We start from the raw sequence: 23,957 nt of genomic DNA, 5'->3' as shown, positions 1-23,957 counted from the left end.
GGGGGCCTCATCTGGGTAGCTGTGGTGGCCACAGTAAAAAGCCACCAAGCTTTCTAGAACCACGAACTGGTCACCTTCTCTTGGGTGGACTCACCAGGATTTTTGTCAACATTCTTGGGAATGGTAAAAAGTGCTTTTGGGCCTTTATATCATTTCGCTTTTTATCAAAAAATAGATTATTCATCTATTATTTATTTGACGTTTCCTAACAGAGAGGTAATGTTTGATCTTCACAGAGATTACACCAAAGCAGTTGACAATGTGCATGCATACAAAAATTGCCCAAACGCACATCCCTCCGAGGTAACCAACCAGTGTTAACCCTTGAGATGTCTCCTTCCCGGGATATTTCTCTGGGTTGAATCGTGTCCCCACACCCCCCAAATTCACGTCCACCCAGAACCTCCGAACATGACCTTATTTGGAAATAAGGACTTTGCAATTTAATTAGTTTGGTTGAAATTAGGTCATACTGGATTAGGACGGGCCCTAAATCCGATGGCCGGTGTCTTTATAGAAAAGCGGGGGAGCTTGCAGGCTCAGAGACCCACAGATACGCAGAAGGAAGACGGGACAGGCCACAGCCCAGGGACACTGAGGCCCCGGCAGCTGGAAAAGGCAGGAAGGATGGTCCCCCAGAGGCCCTGGAGGGAGCACAGCCCTGTGATGCCAGTTTGCTCCTCTGGCTTCCTCCATTTCTGCTGATCAGGGAGGCCCAGGGTGTGGTGATTTGTCATGGCCACCCCCGAGACTAATTCAGGGATCACTAAATCCAGAGAGGACATGCTCCTGCCTTCTGCTCCATGGTCAATGGGGCTGCAGTGTGCCTGGGGTGGGGGCTCTGGAGGCGGACATCTCCAGGGTCAAGTCCCAGGTGGAGCTGTGTGACCTTGGGTGTGTTGCTTGACTTCTCTGAGCCCATCTGGCCACATGTGTATCAATCTCCTGATGCCGTCGTGAGGATTCAAGGAGATAGGGAGGCCATTCTGACACCTGCTGTAACATGCACGGAGTTTAGGGACATAATGCTGAGTGAAATAAGCAGACACTAAATGACAGATACCATATGATTCTACTCACGAGGCCCCTGGAGTCGTCAGATTCATGGAGACGAGAGAGTAGGGTGATGGGCGCTGGGGGAGGGATGGGAGTCGGTGACTCAGGGGGACAGAGAGTGGACAGTGGGTGCTGGAGCCGGGGGAGAGATGGGCGTCGGTGACTCGGGGACAGAGAGTGGATGGTGGGCGCTGGGGCCGGGAGAGAGATGGGGGTCGGGGACTCAGGGACAGAGTGGATGGTGGGCGCGGGGGCTGGGGGAGGGATGGGGGTCGGTGACTCAGGGGAACAGAGAGTGGACACTGGGCACCGGTACCAGGGGATGGATCGGGGTCGGTGACTCAGGGGGACGGAGAGTGGACACTGGGCGCCGGTGCTGGGGGAGGGATGGAGGTCGGTGACTCAGGGGGACAGAGAGTGGACAGTGGGTGCTGGGGCCGGGGGAGAGATGGGCGTCGGTGACTCGGGGACAGAGAGTGGATGGTGGGCGCTGGGGCCGGGGGAGGGATGGAGGTCGGTGACTCAGGGGGACAGAGAGTGGACACTGGGTGCCGGCGCCGGGGGAGGGATGGAGGTCGGTGACTCAGAGGGACAGAAAGTGGACAGTGGGCTCCAGGGCTGGGGGAGGGATGAGGTCAGTGTCTCAGGGGGGACAGTTTCCATTTGCGACCTTGGACAGTTCTAGAGACGGATGGTGGGACGGCTGCACAGCAGTGTGAATGTGCTTAGTACCCCTGAGCTGTGCATTGAGCCAAAACAGCAAATTTTATGTTATGTGCATTTTACCACAATTAAAAATAATTTCATTTAAAAAGAAGATGACGTAGGGGAACATCACCGAAGACTCGATAAATGGCAGCTGTCTGTGAGTTCGGCGTGCCGTTTCTGTTGTTGTATTGTTCGCTGGGGCTCCTTCTCATGGCAGGGAAGCCTAGTAGGAACATCCAGCACCGGGGAACAGCCCGGAATAGCTGGTGTGTCTTAGAGCTCATCCTCACGCAGTGGGTGCTTGTGGTTCCCGTTTGATGGAGGACGACCCCGAGCCCAGAGGTGCAGTTGCTTACCCAGGTTACGCAGCCGTGGACGCTGTGGTCCGCCCGAGCCCGGGCCCCTCACTCCCTGGCGGGCCTGCCTCTGCCTCTGGCCCACTCGGGGAGAGCGACCTCGCTGTCCTGTGCAGACGGCTCGAGGGGGGTGACCGTGGGTCTGCTCACCACGTGGGAGCGCTGGGCCTGGGCTGTTTGCAGCACAGACCATCCCGGCCGCCTCACAGCCGCCCCGCGCACGCAGCTCGGGCCTCCGGGCACTTGCCATCAACCCCTCGAGCAGGATCTGCAAGTCGGAAGGCCTGGGTGTCTGTGTGGCCCCAGGCCCCTGTGCCCAGCTGCTGTCCCAGAGTCAGGGTTTGCGTTCCTGGTGGTCTCGAGGTGGCTGGGTCGGGCTTCCACAGCGGGGGATGAGACTGGGGCTGTGATTCTGGATATGAGGTCGTTCCCCAGGTGTTACCGTGAGTGGCTTGTGCACGATGGCCTGCACGCCCACATCACTTCCTCAGCCTTTCGGCACCGTGCACACACAGACGTGCTGGGTTCTAGTGCATTCCATGGCTGTCCTGTAAAACACAGCTCTGGGGGCAAATCCCATTGGAAACGCTGCCTGCTTTAGTTTCTTTTTGGACCCTCAGGATGCATTTTAGAACACTGAAGGTCCTGGTAAGTCCTGCAATAAAGGAGCCCCCTAAGTTTGCATGATCTGGCATTTCCCAAGCTCGACCGTACAATCTGCCTCCAGAGCCCGGTAGGACGCACTTTGGGAAAGCGACGCTGAATCAACCCCTGGGCCACTAGAGGACTGCTTGCCTGGTGGGGGCCGCTTTCCCCTGCAGGGGTGCTCAGAGAGGGGGCTGCTTTCACACCCCCAGCCCCCAAATTCCCGGCGGCTCCCAGGCAGATGCTCTTACCCATCCTGTAAGACACATTTTGATAAAATAGCAACGAGCCGGCATTTAAAATCAGGAGATTTCATGTAGAAATCCAGGGTTCTGGCTTCTTTTTTAGGAAGTCGTAATAATACTGCTGTAGCTAAAGTCCTCGGGGAGAAACGGCCGTCCTGGGAGAGTCGCCCTCCTTCTGGTTCGTGGGCTATAAGGCGAAGAGCAGGGGGCCTCGCACTCTTTCCAGCAGCTGAAAGTGGACGAGTAGCCGCCCCCACCCCAGCGCCATGAGGAGCCCAGACCCCCAGCTGGATGGGTCCCCTAGCCTGCCCCGCCTTCCAGTCCCCAAATCCTGCCCCACCCTTACCGCAGCTTTGGTCCGTGCCTTCCTGTGGGCTCTGGGCTGGCTCTCGGGGTTCAGGGGGTGGGGGCTCCCCCCCAGGCAGAGCCAGGTCAGTCCATCCCTCTGAAGGCTCCAGGTATGTCTGCGTGGCATCGAGGCTCCAGCCGTGAACCTGGGGCTGTGAGTGGATGAACTGGGGTTTGGGGCTTGGGAGTGGACCCGGGGGGGCTACTGCTATGTGCTACGAGACGCCTAGGCAGGCTTTAGGCCAGTCCGTCCCCTTACCAGGGCCCTTTGGTGGGGCGGGGGAGGTCCCCTCCTTGGTGGATGGTCTAGAAGCCAGGCATGCCCCCCCCTTTTTAACACAGCAGCTCCTGGGATGGACGCTGTGATTCATGGCTTTCTTCCCCGTGTGACGCCGCATTTGGGGGACCCCGTTGTCAGAATGGTGCTGAGAGAGATGTGGCCATCACCATGCCAAGTCAGCAGGAGGGACGGCCTCCCGTAGGGTGCTCCGACTCGGCAGGACCACACAGCTGAGGCCCAGAGCAAAGGCCTGTGCATGGTCTCCCCAAGACCTTTCCAGGACCCTGTGCTGGTGGGGGCCCTTCCTCCTGCGTGGGTGCCTCCTGCACCCCCCTTATCCATAAAACGAAGGGTGCCACCATCTTGTTCTCCCTCCTCATTGCAGAGAAGGGAGACCTGGCCGGATGGCAGAGTGTTCTTGTGTGAATGCAGATAAATCCCCAAAGAGCATCATGTGCCCTGAGCGCATCCTCTGAGCCAAGGCCTGCACCAGAGGCCCCACGTCTGGATTACCCTGTTCAGTGCTCACGGCACCGACCGGGCGGCGGGCCCTCCAGGGGCAGGAGAGTGCTGGTTTAAATTAGAGCGCAGACTCCAGGGCCTCAGCCTGCATCCGTGGCCTTGGGTGGGTCACTGAACCTCTCTGAGCTGAAGTCGCCTCCGTGGTGTCATGGGATGGGAATACTACTCCTTGTGGGGCCGGTGGGGCGCTCAGACACGCCGCCCCTCGTGCGGGCTTGCTGAAGGAGGGCCTCCTGCCCAGCCGGTCGGTGTTGGCCAGCGTCCTGTCACTGTTTGCACTGTTCACAGATGAGCATCCTGAGGCCCTGGGGCTGCCCTTGGCCACACATTCTCCCAGGGAGCCGGGGACCAGCCACGGCACCTCCCTTTCCTGCCCTACTGCGCGCCGCGTGTTGTCTGACTTCAGGGAGCCAGGGACAAACGCTGGCGGGTTGTGTCCAGCGTCACCTCGCACGGTGTCCGTCTTCAGCAGCAAACCAGGGGGATGTGTGATTTCTCTCTAATTACGGCAGGTGCCTCTTCATTCACTGAGGCCCTCGTCCGAGGGCTTCTCTCTCTTCCGTCACATACCTCCTGTTTCTCACGGGGACGTGTTTCATGGGTCCCCCCTCAGTCCCGCCTCAGTGCCCTCAGTGCTCAGGGACCGTGGCATGGGTGGTGGAGGGCGCGATCCCCACCCCTCCCGGCACCCCGCCTCTGTCCTTGTTGGAGGGTCCTGCCGCGGGGCGGGAGAGCGTCCCCGCACTGGCTCGGAGGTCTGGAGGGGGCTGCTGTAGCCGAGGTGAGCTCTCCGCCCCCGCGAGGAGATGCCGTTCTGGCTTTGATGGGTCTTGAGCGGAATTGTATCCCCTCGGATAATCCACTTGCTGCATAAGCACTCTAACAAGCGTGCTGATAGTCTCACTTTTCTAAACGTATTGTTCCCTGGTTGAAACATTTTCCTTCTTTCTCACTCCAGAAAAGGATTTTTTTCTTTTAAGGAAAAAAAAAAAAAACTTGGTTGCAACTGCCTGGTCGTATGAACAGGTATCTCTCTATGGGGGAAAAGCAATTTGCGAAATGTGTGTTCAGAGCCCTAGACACGTCCAGAACTGGTGACCCGGCAGGTCCACTCCCGGGAATAGAAACCGAGGAACGATCCGCGAGAAGGAAGGTAGCACGTGTGTGAAGATGTTTGCAGCAGTGTTACTTGGGAAAGTCGAAGCCGGGCCCCGCCTCCGCCGCTCTGAGGAACGTGTCCCCGTCCGGAGCAAGACCACATGTCCTGTCGCCCATTCCCGAAGGTGTCCCGAATCCTGTGACACAGGACGGCCGGCCGGGGTGGGAAGTGCACATGACACCCGAAATGGTCTCCTCGTTGGGAAGGTTGGCTGTGGGGGCTAGGCTGAGTGTTTGCGGAGAGCCGCTTTCGACCCCCAGATGGAAAACTGCATGACGGCTTCCAGTATGAACGGCGTGGCGGTAACTCCGAACAGCTCGAGTTTTGTTCAAGGGAGTACTCTCCTGACCCAGTTAGGAAATAGGACGTGGCTGGGTTTTTTTGAACCGAGCATTCATGAGTCCAGCCAGAGCTGTGGAGGCACCTCCAGTGATCGGGACGACGGTGGTGGAAGATTCTGTCTGTGCGGAGACACGAGTGAGGGCCGGCAGCGGGCGCTGCTGGCTCGGGGCTGCGGTCCCTTCCCGGGAGGGCTCAGGGGTCCTTGGGGGAAGCCGCAGGGAGGATGAAGGTGGACCAGCCATTCATCCAAGATGGTGGAGCTTGTAGGCCCGGGTGCAGCGCCAGGGAAATCTGTGAACTCCGCAGGCGCACGCCGGGCGGCCGGAGAGGTTCTGCTGAGAAGCCTGGACTCACGGGCCCGGTGAGGATTTGTGGAGGCTGTTTGTCTGCCCCGGCTTCTGGAACAAACCCCACAGGCGGGGCTCACGCAGCCGACATGCACCATCTCCTGGTCCTGGAGGCTGGAAGCACACGGGGTGGAGGCCCAGGGTGCCCATGCTGAATGCAGCCGCCTGTGTGGATGCGATGCTGACCCTCTGAGTCATACCAGGACATCAGGGAGAGATCACCAGGCTGGCCAGCCCCTCGGAGCCCACACAGCAGAGGGGGTCGTGCTGGCTGGCGGGAAGCTTCCAGAACCGTGCCTGCCGCTCCACCCACCCCTGTGGCTTTTGCATAATTGCTCAGTCAGAGGCAGACAGAGTGAGTGTGTCTCAGTGCGTGGTGACTGTGCCCTTTCGACACTGGGGCTCTCCCCGCGTCTCACCATCCCAGACGCAGATAAACAAGGCTCCGCACCCAGATCTGGTCCCGGGGTTTCAGGTGTGAGTCACCGACCCTCCCCCTGGGGGCCTCTCTCATGCCCGCACGCCCAGGCCAAGGACTCCTCTGAAGATGTCCCCTGGGTGGGGAGGGGGGGGAGAAGTGCCCTCCTGCTGTGCATTCGGAAAGCATCCCCTTGTGGCACCTGCTTTCTCTCAAACATGAACTGGGCTGGTTGCTAATTAGCCGGGGGCCTTCGTCCCGTCGTCTTGTCCAGTGCCCTGGTCCTGGCTGGGGGGGCTGCATCCCAGGCCAGGGTCTGAGGCGGAGGCTCGGGCGAGGGTTGCAGGGAGGGACCTGGGCCATCTGGTGCGCCTCTGGGCAGCGGGAGCCCTGCTTGCTGTCCCCGTGAGTCTTGCGGTGGCCCTCCTGCAGTTTTCAGACAGGACTGCCCTCTTCCCTGAGCATGAAATGAGCCCTTAGCTGCCCAGAGGAGCCAGCATCTGTAAAGCAGAGGCCGTGTGCCTCGGAATCTTGGACTCTGCTCACCAGGGTGTGCAGAGGTGCCCAAGGGCTCACGCTCGCTCCAGAGCTGGCGCTTGCTGGTGCCAGGCTGCAGACCCTCCCCTCCTGCCTGCTTCTCTCCAGCTGAAGGGGCCCCTGAAAGGGCCAAGTGCAGAGGGCACCACCAGAGCCTCACTTACAGGCTCAGAGAGGTCATGCAGCTGTTCAGGGTTGCACAGCCAGACCTCGGCGCGGACTAAACCAGGACTGGCGGGTTGCAGGGCCCTCGCGGTAACCATGTGGCCTCGGGGCTCCATGGCTCACATTTTGGCCACCTCGGGCTCCCCCACGGTGTGTCTGAAAGGCCTCGTGGACGGCCCTGGCTGCCCCCACGCAGGACAGCGCTATTTCCCCCACAGTGCCTTTGTCTTCCCAGCTTGTGTTTGGCCCCAAGTCAAGTGAAGGCAAGAAGGAACGAGAGAGAGTGTCAAGTCTTCCTGATAGAAGCTGCTGCTGGAGATGGGCCAGCACCACGCAAGCCATCCAGGGTGACCTGCACATTCCTGCCGCCACGCTTGTCCATCCGTGGCCTCCGTGCGGGCGGGCTGCAGAGCAGAGCGCAGAGAGGCAGGCGGAGTCCCAGCCCGGCCTGCAGGGGCCCCAGCATCATGGGGGAGACACGCAGATCGTGCTTACATGCCGCAGGGATGGTGCCAGGCCAGGAAGAGCACAGGGGACACACGAGGGCCACTCCTGAGGGCAGACGGCCATCACCTCTGGGGCCAAAGCATGGTTTGGGCCGGCGCAGGCTCGGGGATGGCTGTCTGGGCTGTGACAGCAGCAGAGACCTGACCCGACTCGGCTGGGTCGGGCTGGAGCGCGGAAAGGCGTGTAAGAAGCTACCCCGTGTGTGGGCTGGACACCACGGAGGAGGAGGGCAATGGCTCGGACCCTCCCAGGCCACACAGACCCTGACTCTGCGGGAACTGGTGCAGACACGCGGGGCAGGGCTCGGGGTGCGGGGTCAGCTGCCGGGTCAGTGACAGCACAAGGGCAGACGCCGTGGCTTCAGGGCCAGCCCACCTCTGGCTGGTGCATGACCTCAGGCAAGGTCCTGATCCGCTCTGGGCCCCAGGGTGCCCCAGTGCCTAGCGAGGGCGGGAGTCGGCACCTGCTGTGCTGTGGACAGGAGACAGACGACATTACCTGCTACGTCACTTGCTGCTGCAGTCATTCCACGTTTATTCCTAGACCCCATGGCTTTTCTGCACCCCCAAGCAAGAGCAGAGCGAGCCAGGGTGTTTGGGAGGTCCCAGGGAAGCTCGCTCAAGTCCCTTGGCCTGCGGTGGGCAGACCTGAGTCTCAGAAGTGCCCCATTTCCTGGGGGCCGAGTGCAACCCCAGTGAGAGCCCGTGGCCCTGTCCTCAGCCCGTCCAGGAGGCCCTGCGTCTGTAGGCTCCAGCCTCCCTGTGTGGCCCCCAGCCTTAGCTCCATCCCCTCTGCCTGAACTAACCCTGCCCTAATGGCTGAGGTTCCAGGAGCTCTGGTGGGCTGCTCTCCTGTGCTCTCTTATCTGTAGGAAGCATAGAGGGAGAGACTGACCTCCTCACTCTGCACTTCTTGCACCAGTGACGTTAATGCCCCTGAAATCCTGCCGGTCAGCCCTGGGGACCCTCTGCTCCTCTCAGACAAGGATGTTCCTCATTGCCAACAAGGTCTTTGGATTTGTCACCAGGGGAAACATTAGAGGGCTTTCCACTTGGCTCCCTACTTGACATATGGGGAGACTGAGGCCGAGGGAGGCAGGGACTCACAGCTGAGCAGAGGTAGGATGGGGACCCACAGATACCCGAGTCAGCTTGTTCACTCAGCATCCCCTACCCTCGGCCATGCCATGCGCTGGGCTCCCGGGTGAGCATCCACCCTCCTCTGCCCACGGGTCGGGGCACCTCTGGCTGGCTGGGATCCTGAGGTGATGCGACAGCGAGACCAGCAGTGCCCTGGAGTGGCGGGCCTGGGGGAGCAAGCTCCAGGACCTCTCCGAGTCTCAGCCTCCGTGCCTGTCAGATGGGCGTGAATGCACCACCTCACTGGGCCGTAGAGAGAAGGACACTTGGAACGGGCCCTGCGGTGACTGGGCGCTCAGCCACGGGAAGCCACGGTGATGCCGCTGGGGTTCACGTCCAAGGAACAGCCACGCTGCCTCTGTCCTCGGAGCCCTCGCTCTGTTCATCCCGGATTGCTCGTGCCGTCACCCAGGTCGGGAAGCCGCCGGGGCTCTGTGCCCTCTCCGCCCTGTGTCCGTGGCTACTCACCTGCTGGCTAGCCCATGGTGGGTCTGCCGTCCCCTCCTCCCTGCTCCCCTGCCCTTTGGGGTTGGGTTCTTCCTGGACTTGGGGTTTTCCTGATGATGGTGCCTAATAGGAACTATGCTGCCAGCTCAGCCCTGGAAGGAATTCATCTGAAGGTTAAATCGGTCACCAAGGCTTAATTAGTTCCTAAAATACGAACCTGCAGCAGGATCTGCTCACGAGGCAATGAACCAGGTGGGGACTGACCCGCCGCTCACTCAGCATGTTACCGGCGCTTCCCTTTCCAGGGCATCCGGGCACCTGCGTAAGTGCCGACCGGTAACATCTTGATCTGAAAGGTGGGGACCTGCCTTTGCACCTGCCCGTACCTCCAGCCAGCTGGAGGTGCTCAAAATTCACAAGAGTCAGATTCTGGGGTGTTGAAGTAAACTGTCTCAGGGTCTGCGAGGCCTCCCAGGCGGGCTGTAAGGACACCGTGGTGCCAGAAACTGTTGTTTGCCCCAGGCCTCTCTGCGGACATGGTCAGTGGCCAAGACCCCCAGGCCTCCTCACCCTGGGCCTCTCCCTGCTTTGACACACGCACTTTCTCCCCACTGAGCACAGCTTCTACCTCCAGACACGGAGATCAGGCGCTCACTGCTCGGTACTGTGTGTGTGTGTGCCGGTGTGTGACTGGGGGGAGCTCTGCTTTGCTTAATACATGTTTACGAGCCCATGACTTCTGCCTTCCAATAATGGCAGGACGGCTCGCGTCACATGTATCGTCCTGCTGATGACAGTGGTAAACCGGACAAAGTAGCAACTATGGTTTGTAGGCTTTGGCAGGAAACCAAAGGCAGACAGAATTTGGGACCCTTGACAAAAGGGGAGTTACCGGATGGGGTACGTATTAATGAGGGATCCCCCTGACAGAAAGTGAGTTGAGTTGAGAGTTCAGTGGTTATGGGTCAGGGTCAGGGCTGCCTGAGTGGCTGGAAACAGAGGGTAGAAATCCTAGAAAGGGAAGAGCCCAAGATCTGCACATAAACTCTCCCTCAAATCCTGGACTGATTTCTGAACTAGCATGTGCAGGATTAGAGTCCAAGGGTCCTAGTGGAACACAGCAGCTTAAATCTCAGACAGCTGTGGGGAGACTTCCGTCGTTCCCCCATGAGAGAGACGAGTGTTGAGTTGAGCCCTGCCTCTGCAGTCCAGTCCTTCGTGTCCAGGGCAGTCGGGTGTGATGGACGCAGGGGCCCTGCAGACAGCATCTGCCTCAGTGGCTCATGGGGAAGCCAGCAAGCGCAGTGCACGCATCAGGTCCCTGGGCTCCCCCGCGGCTTGAACCCACTGGGTCCTCCGTGGAAAGTACTTTCCTCTGCACCTGGGACTCCGCACATGTTCACGTCTGTGGACACTGGGCTCCATCAGCTCTAACCCCCTTCAGCGTGGGTGCTCAGGCCCGGAGAGGCGAGGTGATGTGCCTGAGGTCACAGGCAGGAGGGGTCAGACACAGGACATGGTCCTGACTCCCCAAACCCATGCTTTGCTGCACCTGGTGGCGCTCCAGGAGGCAGGTGTGGTCCCCACCTCTCCCCCTTAAGAACTAAAAGCCAGACTTCCCGTGGGCCCCATGTGGGCGAGTCGGCCCTCTGTGAATGTGCAGCCTGCTGCCCCCAAGGGCTTGCCTCCAGCCTCCGGAACTCAGGGCACCTTACTCCACGGTGGGAAACTGAGCGGAGCTCCTACCTGAGTCCTGGGGAGTCCCTTCTTCACCCTGCTGGGCCCTCCTGTAGGGGAGGGAAGTTGGCAGGCAGCCCACATCTGTGGGGCCCTCTCAGACACCTCGTGAGCCCAGCGTGCCGGGGCCTAGCCTCCCCACATTACAGACGGGGAAACTGAGTCTCACCTTGAGTCAGAGGCTGACCCAGGACTCAGCTCAGACTCCATCATTTGGTAACATGTCAGGAAGAAGGAGCCAGTTAGTTAGTTCCTGCAGAAAGGGGGTGGCCCAGCCCAGGACACGGGTGACAGTGGCGTTTCTGATTGGTGCTGATGGGGAGTGACATATTCCCTGAAGACTTTGAGATTTGCACCAGAGCCTCTGGACGTCCTGCCCTTCCGTGGTGGAGGCGGGGGGGATTCTAGGGTCATTCTTGGGGATCAGGGCTGGGTCTGAGTGACGGGCGCAGGGCAGCCACTGTGCCAGGGTCTTCAGAGGTGGAGGTGGGGTACCAGGTTGCTGCACTGTGCTCGCACACCCATCCATCTGGTCAGCCAGCAGCCTCCCCGAGCTGCCCCGGGGACTCAGAGGTGTGCCCGGGCCTCTCCCAGGAAGCCCTGCAGAGGAGGAGGGTGGTCCCATGGTGTAACAGGTGCTGGCTCAGTCCCGAGAGCTCGCCTGCTGAGCATGGGCACAGTGTGGGATGGGTGCAGGGGCGCAGGGGACGAGCATGGGCGCAGGGGACGCTGCGCTGCATCCGGGAACAGGTGGGGGCTGAGGGTGAGTCTGTTGAACAGACAGGGCTGAGTGGGCGTAGGTGGCTTGCCTCAGGGCTCTGAGCCTCAGTTTCCCCTGTAAGAGGCTCAGAAGGGCCACCTAGGAGGCTCATGCTGCCCTTGCCCCCACACCTCCTGATCAGAGCAGTTTGCTGGACACATGACGTCTGTAGGACTCGGTGGTGAAGGCCGAGCTGCATAGAGGGAAGCGTAGGAGGGTGATCCTTCCACAGTGCTCCTTGGGGACCCCTCCCTCTGTGGTCAGTCCCCATTTCAACACCGCCAAGCCCTTCTCCCTGCCCCTGTGACCTTAGCCCGAGTCACTGTGTCAGAAAAATGGTGAGTAGCACCTGCTGGGTGCCTGAGCCCAGCCACCGGGGGCGCGGAGCCTGACCCATCCTCGGGAAGAGACCCGGACCCTGCGGGGCTTCGGGGAACCCCGCGTCGGGTGCCCTTCACCCGGATTATCCACAGGGCTCAATGGATCCTCCAGGAGCTCAGCTTCCCTCAATGGCCCCGGCTGCCGGGAATGTTGCAAATGCTGCAGATACCTACATCTTTGTTCAAAGATAACCCCGCATTATTGCCGAGATGCCTTTTTATATCTTGTGTTATTTATAAAAGAATGATTCATTTAACCATTATTGTGAGATGGAGAAAGGTTGCAGTTATCTAAAGCTACGCGGGAAGGAAGCAGGGTCTGCTGTTTGGGGTGAGGTGGGGTGGGCGGGAAGATCAGGGTCCAGCCCACACCTGCCCAGACCTGCTGCCTCCTTGCTCCGGGCTTGGCCGCACACTCTCGCTCTCAGCCTTCAGCTGTAGCTTCTATAAGATAAAATGCTGGGTGTGGCTGGTGGGCCACTGAGACCCTCTGGAGTTTTGTTTTTTTCCTCTCAGTGCCCCATGGGCCCCCTTTCTGAGGAGAGGTTAGAGACACCTCCGTGAGTTTGTATTAAGGAGAAATAGACTCAGTTCCTCCCTCTGTTTACCCAGGGCTGTCTCCATGCCAGCCTGCTCTCCCTTCTCCCCACCCCCACAAATAGGAGGTGAGGCCAGGCCACTTGAAAAGAGAAGGGAAACAGGCACCATCTGGAATTTCAGGGTCTTGGAGATTTCGCGCCCAAGCCCCAGCCTCGTCAGCTCTATCGGCCGGGGTCTCGGCAGCAAGCAAGGGACCCATCCGACTTGTTGATGCACGAAAGGAAGGTCCCAGGACACCAAGGAGGCCGGCCTGTGGTCCGGCTGCCCCCGGCTGCTCTAGGGAGCTGTCACCTCCCCGACAGGATGCTCATCCACACCCACCGGCTCCGTCCTCCTGAATCAGAGCTCTGTGCCGTGCATGTGGTTGCCTCCAGCCCCGGCAGCAGGGAAGGCTGACGGAATGAGCCAGGGCTCCCCACAACCCACCAGGCAGGCAGGACTCCAGGTGGGGACGGGTGGACACGGCAAGGATGTTGAGGACACCAGCCTGACCGACGTCCAGTGCACCTGTCCTTGGGGTGCAGGCAAATACGGTCCTGGAGCTCTGCGGGGCAGGCCTCCTCCGGGGCCCAGGGGCCTCCGAGGGGTGGGGGTGGCGGGTGGCAGGACGGGACAGAGAAGTGAGATGGCTTCAGGCCCTAGGTGGCTTCGGCACAACTGAGGAGGCCAGCCTGGTGAACCTGGAAAAGTGCCTCGGGATGCTCAGAACAAAATAGGAGCTGGGAGTCACCACCTCTCTCTTTGTTGGTTCATTCATGCATCTGTTCATTCACATCCGGAGCTGTAGGGAGCTCCTCTGGTTTGCAGGGTGACAGGGGAGCTGGGCATCGAACTTGCATTTGGGGAGCTTGAAGACCCTGAGGAGGGGTCTCTCCATGGCTGGATCAGGGCACCTTACAGACACACGGCAGGGTTGGGGTGAGGAGAAGGCCTTGCTCTCCGCTGGCAGATTTTTGAAATTAAATGCATTCATTTAGTGACCACCGACAATCATGAAGTCCAGGCACTGTCACAAATACTGCGTGGCCTGATCCTCATGACCGTCCTGGGAGGGGGCACCATTCACACCCCATTTGACGGGTGAGAGGTGACTTTCCTGGGGTCGCAGAGCTGGGAAGTGGTTGGGCTGGGGCTCGTCCCCGGAAGGTCAGCATCCCCCCCAGCCCTTGCGCTTCAAATGTGAGCTCAGCTGATCACAGCCAGTGCCGGGAGTGAGAAGGGTTATTCCCACCTACAGATGAGGAAACTGAGGCCAGGGGCGCCTAGCCAGCCCACGGCCACTGAGGAGGTAAGATGCAGAGCTAGCCCCTACCTCAGACGGCTGGGGTCCCATGTCTGGCGTCAGACCACGGCCGGGGGGGCGGGCTGATGGTGGGCACCGGACGGGCACTGTTGCCAAGACCCACCGGTGCACAGACTCTTCATGAGGCATATTTATCACACCTGGTGCGTCCTCCCAGCCAGGACTTCAGAGCGCCTTGAAATGTTCTGATGTGCGAAGAGCCTTTTTTTATATGAGAAATGAAATTATTTTCAGCCTGTTGTCAGGCAGTTGTCAAAAGACATGGCAAATAAAGGGCTTCGAGCGGGAGGGTTTGGGAGGGCGGATCAGAACTCGAGGCAGGTTTGTGGGGTGCTGAGGCTGAAGCCGGGCAGGGCTCGTGCGGATTGGGGACTGGGGGCTGGAGGGGGCTGGCTTTGGGGGGGTTAATTATTTATTGTTTATTTACGTATTTATTATTTTGTTTTTCTTACCAAGGGGCTAGTACCAGAGTTGGGCTGGGTGGGACAGGCTGGTGGCCAAAGGGCCCGGCTAGGAGGCTGACAGCTGGGGGTTCATTTTGGGGTGATTCTCTTCCACCCGGAAGGGGTATGGAAGGGCCTCCACCTGATTTTCTCATGCTTTTTCATCCATCCGTGGACATGGAACATGCCCCACTCAGAAGACACTCAGACTTGCCGTCTGGGATGGGTGGGTGACCAGGTGGACAGAGTCACCACATAGCATCCCGACTCCCTCTGCCCGCCACCTGCCTCACCCCAGCCGTCTTGGGGAGTCTGGGCTGTGACACCTGCAAGCCTATGGCCGTGGGGCAGGGGAGCCTGATGATGTCTGTGGACATCGCTCAGCTCATCCAGGGAGCCCGGCTGGAGTCGGGGAGCCTAATGGGACCTCCGCAAGAAGGTTCCAGCTCTCTGAGACCCACCCGGGATCTCTGGAAGCCTCGGGGAGAAATGGGTGTTCATATTTCGTCCTCCACCTTTGTCTCCGTGTTTATCGTGGTCCAGCCCCTGCTCGGGTGTCCGCAGCGGCTTGTCTGGGAGGTGGAGGCAGTGTGAGCGGACTCCCGGACGCTCTGCAGCCCACCTCCCTCCGCCCCTGCTGCCCCAGCTTTCCGGAGAGGCCGGGGTCAGCGCTGGGTGCTGCGGCCTCGTGGTTTGAGCATGAAGGGCGGGATGTCTGTCTGTCTGTCTTTCCTGAGGGCAGGCTGACACGGACAAGCGTGTATCTGGCAGCAGGAATGCTCCGTGCTTGTGACGTGGGGGCCCTGCAGCCCTGGGTCACGGTGGGAGGGTCCAGACCCAAAGCACCAGCACCCGACGCGATCCCTGCAGGACGCCTCCCGTCCCAGCCTCCCAGGCAGGCGGGCTTCAGCTGTGCGTGCGCACAAAAGACGGGTCGAGCACATCGATGCTGGTGTTGCAGGTGGTCCAGCCCGTCGGTCTCCAGTAACGGTTTGCACAGAAAAGCATGGTCTGGAGCGCAGAGTGGAAAATGCCCCCGAGGAGACACCTGGCTGTGCGTCTGTCGGGGCAAAATCTGTGCTTTTAGTGCCACGCCTTTCCCTTCCAGCTGGTAGGTGCCAGGCACAAGCCTGTTACTGTGTGAAGGGACCAGAGACTCGTACATGTGGGCCCAGCACTGGCATTCACCTCCGTGGTGGGGAGGCCGCAGCCTGTGTCTGAGAGTGAGAACCTTCGTACGCAGGTAGTGAGCCCCCTGTCGCTGGAGGTATTCAAGGAGAGCATGCCTGCCAGTGGGGAGGAGGCCTCAGGGGCCAGGTGGGTGGGGTCAGGAGGTGGGATTTCCGTGGGGCAGAGCCCAGGGTACACGGCAGTCCTGCACATGAGTCCAACAGAGCGACCATTCCTAGTTTCTGTGAATGTTTTACTCAGATGCCCAACAGCCCATTAAAGGAATAGGAGGTGTGCAGAAAGGAATCCTGGGGCTGAGGGGTGTTTCCTGCAGTTCCTCAAATCCTCAAGTCTGGTCTTCTTCCCCTAACCGGCCCCCCGTGCAGCCCGAGAGGGAGACTGGGGATCTTTTCTGTCCTGTTACCTGCTGCATCCGTCCGTGGCTCACCAGTCCAGGTGGGGTGGGGGGTAGACATGGCGTGGAGAGCCTGGCGGCCCCTCTGCCTCCAGCCGGCCGCCTGTGTCCTGGTCATAGGCCTCTGGGCCTTGTCTTGGCAAGGCTCCTTTCTCGGCGCCAGCCCCACGGCCCCGCCGACTCCCGACTCTGCTCCGGCTTGCGGGCAAGTGCACCGGGAGGAGTGGTTGCACCATATGCAAGCAACGGGGAGGCCCTGCTGGGGCTTCCCCGTCTGGGCCACGCGTAAGTGCTGTCTGGGGATCTCCTGCTCCCCAGCACAGGGAAAGGGCTCCGTCTTGTTCCCTATCTTCTCAAAGAAGAAAAGAGGCGGGGTCTTCACAGTCGTGCCGCGAGAAGCCGCTCCTTCCCCACGCCCTTCGTCCAAGGTCGACAGCAGGGGCACAGAGGAGGTCTCCAGAGGCAGCAGTGGCCTTTGGCGAGGTGCCACCCCCACCAACCCTGGCGCACATCCCTCCTCTCCACGGCTGGCACTAAGGATTGGCGAGGGAACTTGGCTCAGGATGAGGCTCCGTGCTTCTGGGAGGCTATCGACCAGAGACAGATGGAGGAGGGTTGAGCAGCGCCGAGCCTCCCACTCTCCCAGAGGGTTCCCTGCGCTTTGGCGAGCTCTCAGGGCTCACGCGGCAGGGCCCAGCCTCTGCAGAGGGCCTCCCTCGCTGTGCCGTCCCTGTGGCCTCCTGTCCTGGCCAGGGAGGGCGCCTGGCCTGTGGCCAGCCCAGCCCCATGTCTCAGGGCACCGCCACCTGGCAGACCCCAGCACCTCTGCCTTGGGGGGGGGACACGGCACTGGTCTCCCCAAGTGGAAGCAGCTGTGTCCTTGATGACACCCTACACCTGAGGGAGATGCGTCCGGAAACTGTTCAGCCTTCTGCCCCCCACGGACGTGCATCATGAGAGCAAGTTGGTGGGGTCTCTGGTGATAAAATGTGCCAGCAGCAGATGCGTTTCTTAGGGCACATCTCGGAAACGGCTTGCCCTCCATCGTGTGGATTTACCACCAGGCGTGGTGGGGCAAGGGGGTCACCTAGGGCTGAGTTTGGGTGAGCTGAGTGATTTGGGGTGCTGTGGGTGTTCAGTGGGAGACGATGCTTAAATGAGCAGCTGCTTTAGGACCTGGGCCCTGGCTGTCCTTCCCCGAGGCATGGACAGGCCGCTGGGCCAGGCGTCCAACCCCTCGGGCCGTCCTTCCAAGGCAGATGCCTGCCATTCCTAACACTGCCATTTTTGTCGACCCAAAGTATGTCGACCACATGGAATTCCACTGACACGTTCCCGTTGCTTTTTCCTCATCCTGTCTCATCTCTCTCTCTCTCTTTTTAATTTCGGAAGCAGTTCTCTTGGCAACAGAGAAAACGCACACTTAATTACAGCCGAGCAGGAGGTGCATCGGGCGACGGAACCGGCTCCCTGGGATGCTCCATTTCATTTTCGGGAAGCCCTCTGTCCTTGTCTAGAAACAGCCCCGTGCACCTGCTGCAGAGCCCGCGAGCCTGCGTCCCCTTCTCCGGGCGCTCCTCAGATAGGACTTTCCTGGAGTCTCCCAGACTTCTCTCGGGGTGGAAATGCTCAGGACGCATGCAAAGGGGCTCTGAAGACACTCGTTCTGATCCGCCGCCTGGAATCAGGGCGAACCAGGGCTCGGGGGCAGTTTGTGCTCTCTCTCTTTAAAAAAAGAAAGGGAAGAGAAGGGGGGGGGAGGAAATCCTGTTTCCTCCAGGGTAATTACCACGATGGGGTGAGCCGGAGAAGGAATAGGTACTTGTGTCTGGTTCCTTGCAGTGGAAATCTGGGTCACGCTCAGCAATTCCAGAATGCCGGCGAGGGCTGCCCAGTTCATGTGGGTCTGGTTTGGTGAGGCTTATCTGGAACTGGGGGTTTCGTCTTGACTCGCTCACCGCATCTGCTAGCGGACAAACAAACGGCGTTAGAGAAAACTTGGCTTTTTCTTTAAAAATAACATTCGGAAAGCACGGGGCGTTCTATTTCGCGCCCGGCGCATCCGAGCAGAGGCGGCCGGAGCAGAGCCTGAGTTGGCTCGAACGGCTGGGGCTCCGGTTCGCGGATGCCTCCGGGGTTCCCCGGCCGCGGGCTCGAGGACGCCTGACTCGTGCTCGCCCTCCTCCCGGATGCACTGATCACAAAAGCAGAGTAGCACTGCTCACATGACAGGTGGTGGCAGAAGCAGCAGGGCTTGAGATCAGCCCCAGTCTACGCACGGTTGGTTCCCAGCTGACAGACAGAACATGGGGTGGGCTTTGTCACCAGCACGCTGGGTCTGGCATGCCCAGCCATGCTCGGAAGCACGCAGTGCCCAGACGCCCGCCGCCGCCGCCGCTCCCCGGGTCCGAGCCGCTCCAGCGCCGAGGGGCCGGGCAGCCCCCCTCTCCTTCCTCCCATCCGAGAAGGTTATATAATGAGCGGACTGCTGCCAAAGTCGGAGGGAAAATGAAGTCTTTGTTAAATGCCTTCACCAAGAAGGAAGGTAAGGAAGAGCTGTCGGGAGCGTGGTGCATGGGAATTAGCAGTTTCTGACTGATGTTCTGGGGGAGCGGGGGACTCTGGTCCCTCCCAAAATTGCTGGTTGTCCCTTCTCATCATGGAAGGGAATAATGACTTCGGGTGCGCCCTCGGGCTTTGTTGTAGTTGGTCTGGGATTCTAACCCACTCGAAGGTGCGGTTTTATTTCACGGTCCTCTCAAGTCCCCAGCCCCTTGCACATTGCATTCCGGAATGCGCCTCCATGGTGACCGTGCCGGAGGGCACGTTGGGAACTAAGTCCTAGGGAGAATAAAGGAAGTTTTGCCTCAGTCTGCCTGCTTCCCGGAGGCTGCGGAGCACCTGCTCGGGAGCGAGGAAGGTCGGAACACGTTGCTGGCCGTGCCGGCTCAGGGTGGACGCTCTGCGAGCCACTCCTTGGCTCTCGTTGGCCGTCCCCTGGTGGCATTTTCCTGGAGTGGATGCAGATGCGGCGTGGCAGACTCTGAGAGTGCATAGGGTTTTTGTCATACCTTGTGTGATTTCTATTGTGGAAAAAAAATATGTATAAATAAATACATGGAAGACAGCTAAGAAAATATCCACCCACTTAGAGTTTGCAGATTGCCTGAAAGAAGGAAACAGTTGGGTGGAATATTAATCATTTTCAGACAGGAAAAGAGTTATTTTTACCCTTTTCACCAAAAAAAAAAAAAAATCAACATTTCCATGGATGGCTCTAGTTACTTTGTCAGATAGAGAACTCTCGCTTTATGAAATCGGGTTTGTGGAGACGTGACTTTGGAGGAATTAGGAAGGTGCTTGCCAGCCCAAGCCATAAAATAAACACGAAGAAAATTTCCAATTACCTTACACGGGGAATTAATTTAATGTGAGTCCTGGTAATTAAGCGAGCTAATTGTCATTTGAATGCTCGCCCTAACGTTACCTCTGCGATCCCGGTTCGGTACCCCACCTGATCCTCAGGGCAGGGGCAGGGCTCCCCCATCCCTCGATCTTCCCAGGGCAGCAGTCCTGAATTCCCACCAGTGCCCAAGCCCCCTGCTCAGAAAGCTGGCTCCAGCCCGTGTCTTGGGAATTTATATAAAGAACAGCCTTTGTCCACGCTCATTTTCCTGCGTTATTAACCCAGATTCATCTTCTGGTACTTCACTTTTTGGAACCCGTGCACAGCAGGGAACATTCGGTGTCCGTTCTGTTCTCTCATAGACCTTTCTCCCCTCATGAGTCTGTCTTAGGCATCGGCAGGACTCCCCACCCCCAATTTCTGTTAAGGGCATTAGTCCTTTACGGTTCTATCGGTCAGAAAAAGAGACCCAGCTGCCTCGTCAGGAGTTCATGTCACTAAATGCACGCGTGTCCTTGTCTGGGAGCGTCCCTGTGGAGCTGGGGTCTCCCCTCCCCACGGGTAGCGTGAGCCCTGGCCTCTCCTCAGATGCGGGGGGTGGGGGCGGGGAGGATGGTCCAGGAGGCCCAGGGCCCCATCACCCTTCCTGCTTAATGTGTCTGCTGGAGGGGTTGGCTTTCTCGCTGTGATTCGGTCCTCCAGCCGACTGTCTCTGTGCACGAAAGGTTTCCACCCTCTAGGACTGTGCGGCCATTCGCCCTCTGTGAGGTCTCTCATTACCCCCACCCCCATCATCAGGCAGGTGTCAGGTCACCCCAAAGCACCCACCCACAGGTGCATTTTTCAAACCGTAAAGGATTTAGTGCTTAGTCCTTGCAGGGGTCATTCTGGCCTCCATCTGCCCAGAGGGAGTGACTGATGCGGTTCTCCCTCACCACCAGCAACATGCAAACTCAGGGATGTTCCCCAAAGTGAGGTTTTTCTAGCAGGTGTGGCTAGGCCTTGCTGATTCCCCGGTGGGCTGAGCCCCTTGAGAGGGCAGCCTCTTGCCAGGGCTCCACGGAGGACACCGCCGGCCTTTCCTGTCGCCCGCCTCTCTCCCAGCCGGGCTGGCCCTGGTGAGTTCGTGTCCTTTGAGGAATTCAGAGCAGGATGCCAGCCGCAGCTGAAGAGCCCTGGCTGCATCCAGGGAGGCTTCCCAGAGGGAGCAGGTCAGGATGGGCCCGGGCTGCCTTGGGTCAAAAAATAGGACCTCCCACATGTCCATTACAGAATCTCACCAACGGCTCGGAACGTGGATTCCCAGCGCGTGTCCTGAGCCCCATGCCATTTCTGCATGGCTTCTCCGGGTTGGCTCCATCTCTGCCTTCCTGGGACTGCCCTGCATCCTGGCGAGGCGGTGAGGGGGTGCGCTGGGTCACAGCTGCCTCAGTGGAGCTCCCCCAGCGCTCTCTTTGCCAGTGCTGCCTCCCCGTTGGCCCGCCTGTGCCCCCAGGATCTCTGCCCGCACTCCTCTGTCCCTGGTGCGCTCTGCTGCCCAGCGTGGTCACGGGCCAGTGCCAGGGGTTGATGGGGGGCCCAGGCTCTGGGAAGGGTGCACCTGTCCTTTTGCTTCACTGCAGCCTCTGACTTTGGGCACGGGGAGGGTGGACTGTCCAGGGCTCTGTCCTGGACTACCCGTGATGTTCTTCTCCGAGACACTAGGACTCCCACTCCAGCCCAGCTCACCCAGGAGGGTGCGTGCTTTCTGCTGCCCTGTAGCGCTGGTCTGGCCCCAGGCAGCACGGACGCGAGAGCCCGCTCGCTCGGCCTCATTCCGGAGCATGCAGATCCCATAGTGAGCGGGAAGCTGCCCGGGGGTCAGGCGCTGGAAGGAAGCCCGCGTCCCTTGCTTCCAGGGGCATCGGCACCTTCTCCGGCAGCCTGGAAGGCTACTGTTCTTGACATGCGTCTTCTGAGAAAGGACACTTTCTATTTCTGGCTCCAGCCCTCAGAGCAGCCCAGAGTGGATGCAGTGTGGATACCTGTCCTCACGGTCCCTGCGGGCAGTGTCCTCATTCTGAGTCCCTGGGCTCGCTGAACTCGGCAGAGTGAGGGCCTCGCCTGTGGTCTAGAACTTAGTAGAAGACAGATGGGGTGTGCTCATGCCTTCCTGTTGCGCGCTGTTGGGCCCCGGTTTGATGGGTGGGGAAAACAGCATGCTTGGTCCTGAAGCAGACCACCGGTGAAGGGTACCCAGAGGGCCGTGTGCGTGTCCTGGGGCAGCAGTGACAAAGCCCCAGAGATGGGATGGCTCACACAGCAGGACGCACTGTCCCCTGGTCCCGGAGGCCGACACCTGAGATGCAGGCGCGGGCAGGGCGGGGTCCCCTGAGGCCTCTCTCGTGTGTGGACGGCTGTGCTCTCCCTGGGTCCTCATGGGGTCATCCCTCCGTGGCGGTCTGTGTCCTGATCCCCTCTTCCTGTAAGGACCCTGGTCACACTGGATCAGAGCCCGGTGACCCCGTGTTACCTTGATCACCTCTGTAAAGGCCCCAGCTCCAGATATGGTCTCAGACACCAAGGGTTAGGGCTCCAACACATGAATTTCAGGGGGACCTGGTCCAGCCCCTACCAGGGGCCAAGTTCAGGTGGTGGCGAGGGGGAACTCTGTGTCCCGACCACATCGTGAGGCCCTCACACGTGTCTCGGCTGCTGAAGGATCAGGTGCTGGTCCGGATGGAAGGCGGACCCCAAGCCCCCTCCATCTCATGTTCGCTTGAGCCTCCATGAAATGGAGACATTCTCAGTGTCCACCTCGTCTCTGCTTCTGTGTCGGGGTGGGCTCTGCACACACGGCAGGATGTGCACACGCAGTGGGCCCTGCACTCACAGGGGGCTCTGCACACTCGGGCTCTGCACACGCGGCAGGCCCTGCACTCGCAGGGGGCCCTGCACGTTCAGGGGCTCTGCACGCTCAGGGGCTCTGCACACGCAGCAGGCCCTGCCCTCGCAGGGGGCTCTGCACACGCAGGGGCTCTGCACACGCAGGGGGCTCTGCACACACAGGGGCTCTGCACATGCAGGGGGCTCTGCACACGCAGCGGGCTCTGCACTCGCAGGGGGCTCTGCACACGCAGGGGCTCTGCACACGCGGCGGGCCCTGCACTCGCAGGGGGCCCTGCACACTCAGGGGCTCCGTGCGCACCCACCATGCCATGCATGCACTCACCCGCCTCTCCTTGTTCTCTCTGACCCAGTGCCCTTCCGAGAGGCCCCGGCGTACTCCAACCGCCGGCGGCGGCCACCCAACACGCTGGCCGCCCCCCGGATCCTGCTGCGCTCCAACAGTGACAACAACCTGAACACCAGCACCCCCGACTGGGCCGTCGGCTCTGCCACCTCCCACCGCAGTCTCTCACCCCAGCTGCTGCAGCAGATGCCCGGCAAGCCCGACGGGGCCGCCAGGACCCTTGGGAGCTACGCCCCCGGGCCCCGCAGCCGGTCACCGTCGCTCAACAGGCTGGGTGGTGCCAGTGAGGATGGCAAGAGGCCCCAGCAGTCCTGGCATGTCGGGTAAGGAGTGGCCGGGCTTGGGGGGTGCTGGCAAGGAGCTGGGGGGCTCCTGAGGGAACCGGGTGAGGAAGCCCTCCCTGCACCATGGCTCCTGCTGTCTAGGGTTCGGGGCACACCCAGAGGTTGGCCAGAATGCCTGTTTTACTCCAGCTTGGATATTGGGTCATGTGCACGAGCACGTGCCCGTGATGACTGCCCAGGGCAGGTGTAGGGGGCAGGGCTGAGCTTCCGGGGGCCGGGGGGGACCCTTGGGGCTGGGGCTGGCATCGGGGCCTCATTTTCCTTCCATGTACATTGGATTCTGGGTTCTAAAAGTGAAATGTGAGCAGAGAGGGAGCCAAGGCCACCAGCCTGCCTGTTGCCAAGAGTTTTTCCAAGTGCCACATTTACTGCAAACGCACCTGATCCAAAATTGGTGCTCACGCTCAGGCTCTGGGCCCTCCCCACCTTGCTGTCTCCCCAGCACGCTCTCCACGCAGCCATGCCCCCTTCAGAATTGTTCACATGAGGATGGGACTTCTCGGGGGTAGGCTCACAGCTGGGCCCCAGGGTGTGGGGCTTGGGGCTGGCTGCAGCCATGAAAGCAGCCCCGGCCCTCGGCCCTGCCAGGCCCACTGTGCTCCGTCTCGGGCCCGGGCCCTGGTCCTCGTGCAACTGCCTGGGGCCTCCTAACCCCACCCCGGGTTCTCTGAGAATCAGTAAGGGCTCTCGGGGCACCCTGGGGCACCCTGAGTGTGGGGGCTCAAGGAGGTGGCTGAACCCCTCCACTCAGTCTTTGTCTTCATAACTCAGAGCTTAACCCCTTCCTGGGGCAGGCGGACCCTGGCTGGGCACGACGCATGGGGCCCTTGCAAGGAGGAGGCCCCTTCCCTCCTGTTCCTTGGTCCTGCGCCTGCGCCATGGGGTTCTCAAGCATTTGTCCCCTTGAGCTCTGTCCTCAGCCACGGTGGCCTGGGAGGGCCCGCTC

At 60.1% G+C, this 23,957-nt stretch overlaps 1 protein-coding gene across 2 annotated transcripts in view; it reads left to right on the top strand.

Annotated features, from left to right (window-relative positions):
- The window catches only part of SHANK2 (SH3 and multiple ankyrin repeat domains 2), a 480,608-nt gene that overhangs the window by 185,030 nt on the left and 271,621 nt on the right, over positions 1–23,957 (top strand). The window contains exons 1-2 of one of the 2 annotated variants that reach the window (XM_035013496.1): positions 18,538–18,574; positions 22,675–22,990. In XM_035013496.1, coding sequence (XP_034869387.1) covers positions 18,538–18,574; positions 22,675–22,990 — 353 coding nt within the window. Of the gene's footprint in view, positions 1–18,537; positions 18,575–22,674; positions 22,991–23,957 lie in introns of those variants that run through there. The other variant, XM_035013495.1, reaches the window with a different exon arrangement.

The sequence above is a fragment of the Mirounga leonina genome, unplaced genomic scaffold (assembly GCF_011800145.1).
Source record: "Mirounga leonina isolate KUSES-001 unplaced genomic scaffold, KU_Mleo_1.0 Mir_166, whole genome shotgun sequence".
Classification (NCBI taxonomy): domain Eukaryota; kingdom Metazoa; phylum Chordata; class Mammalia; order Carnivora; family Phocidae; genus Mirounga; species Mirounga leonina.
The sequence above is the reverse complement of the archived record's forward strand: the minus strand, read 5'-3'. Positions and strand labels throughout refer to the sequence as shown.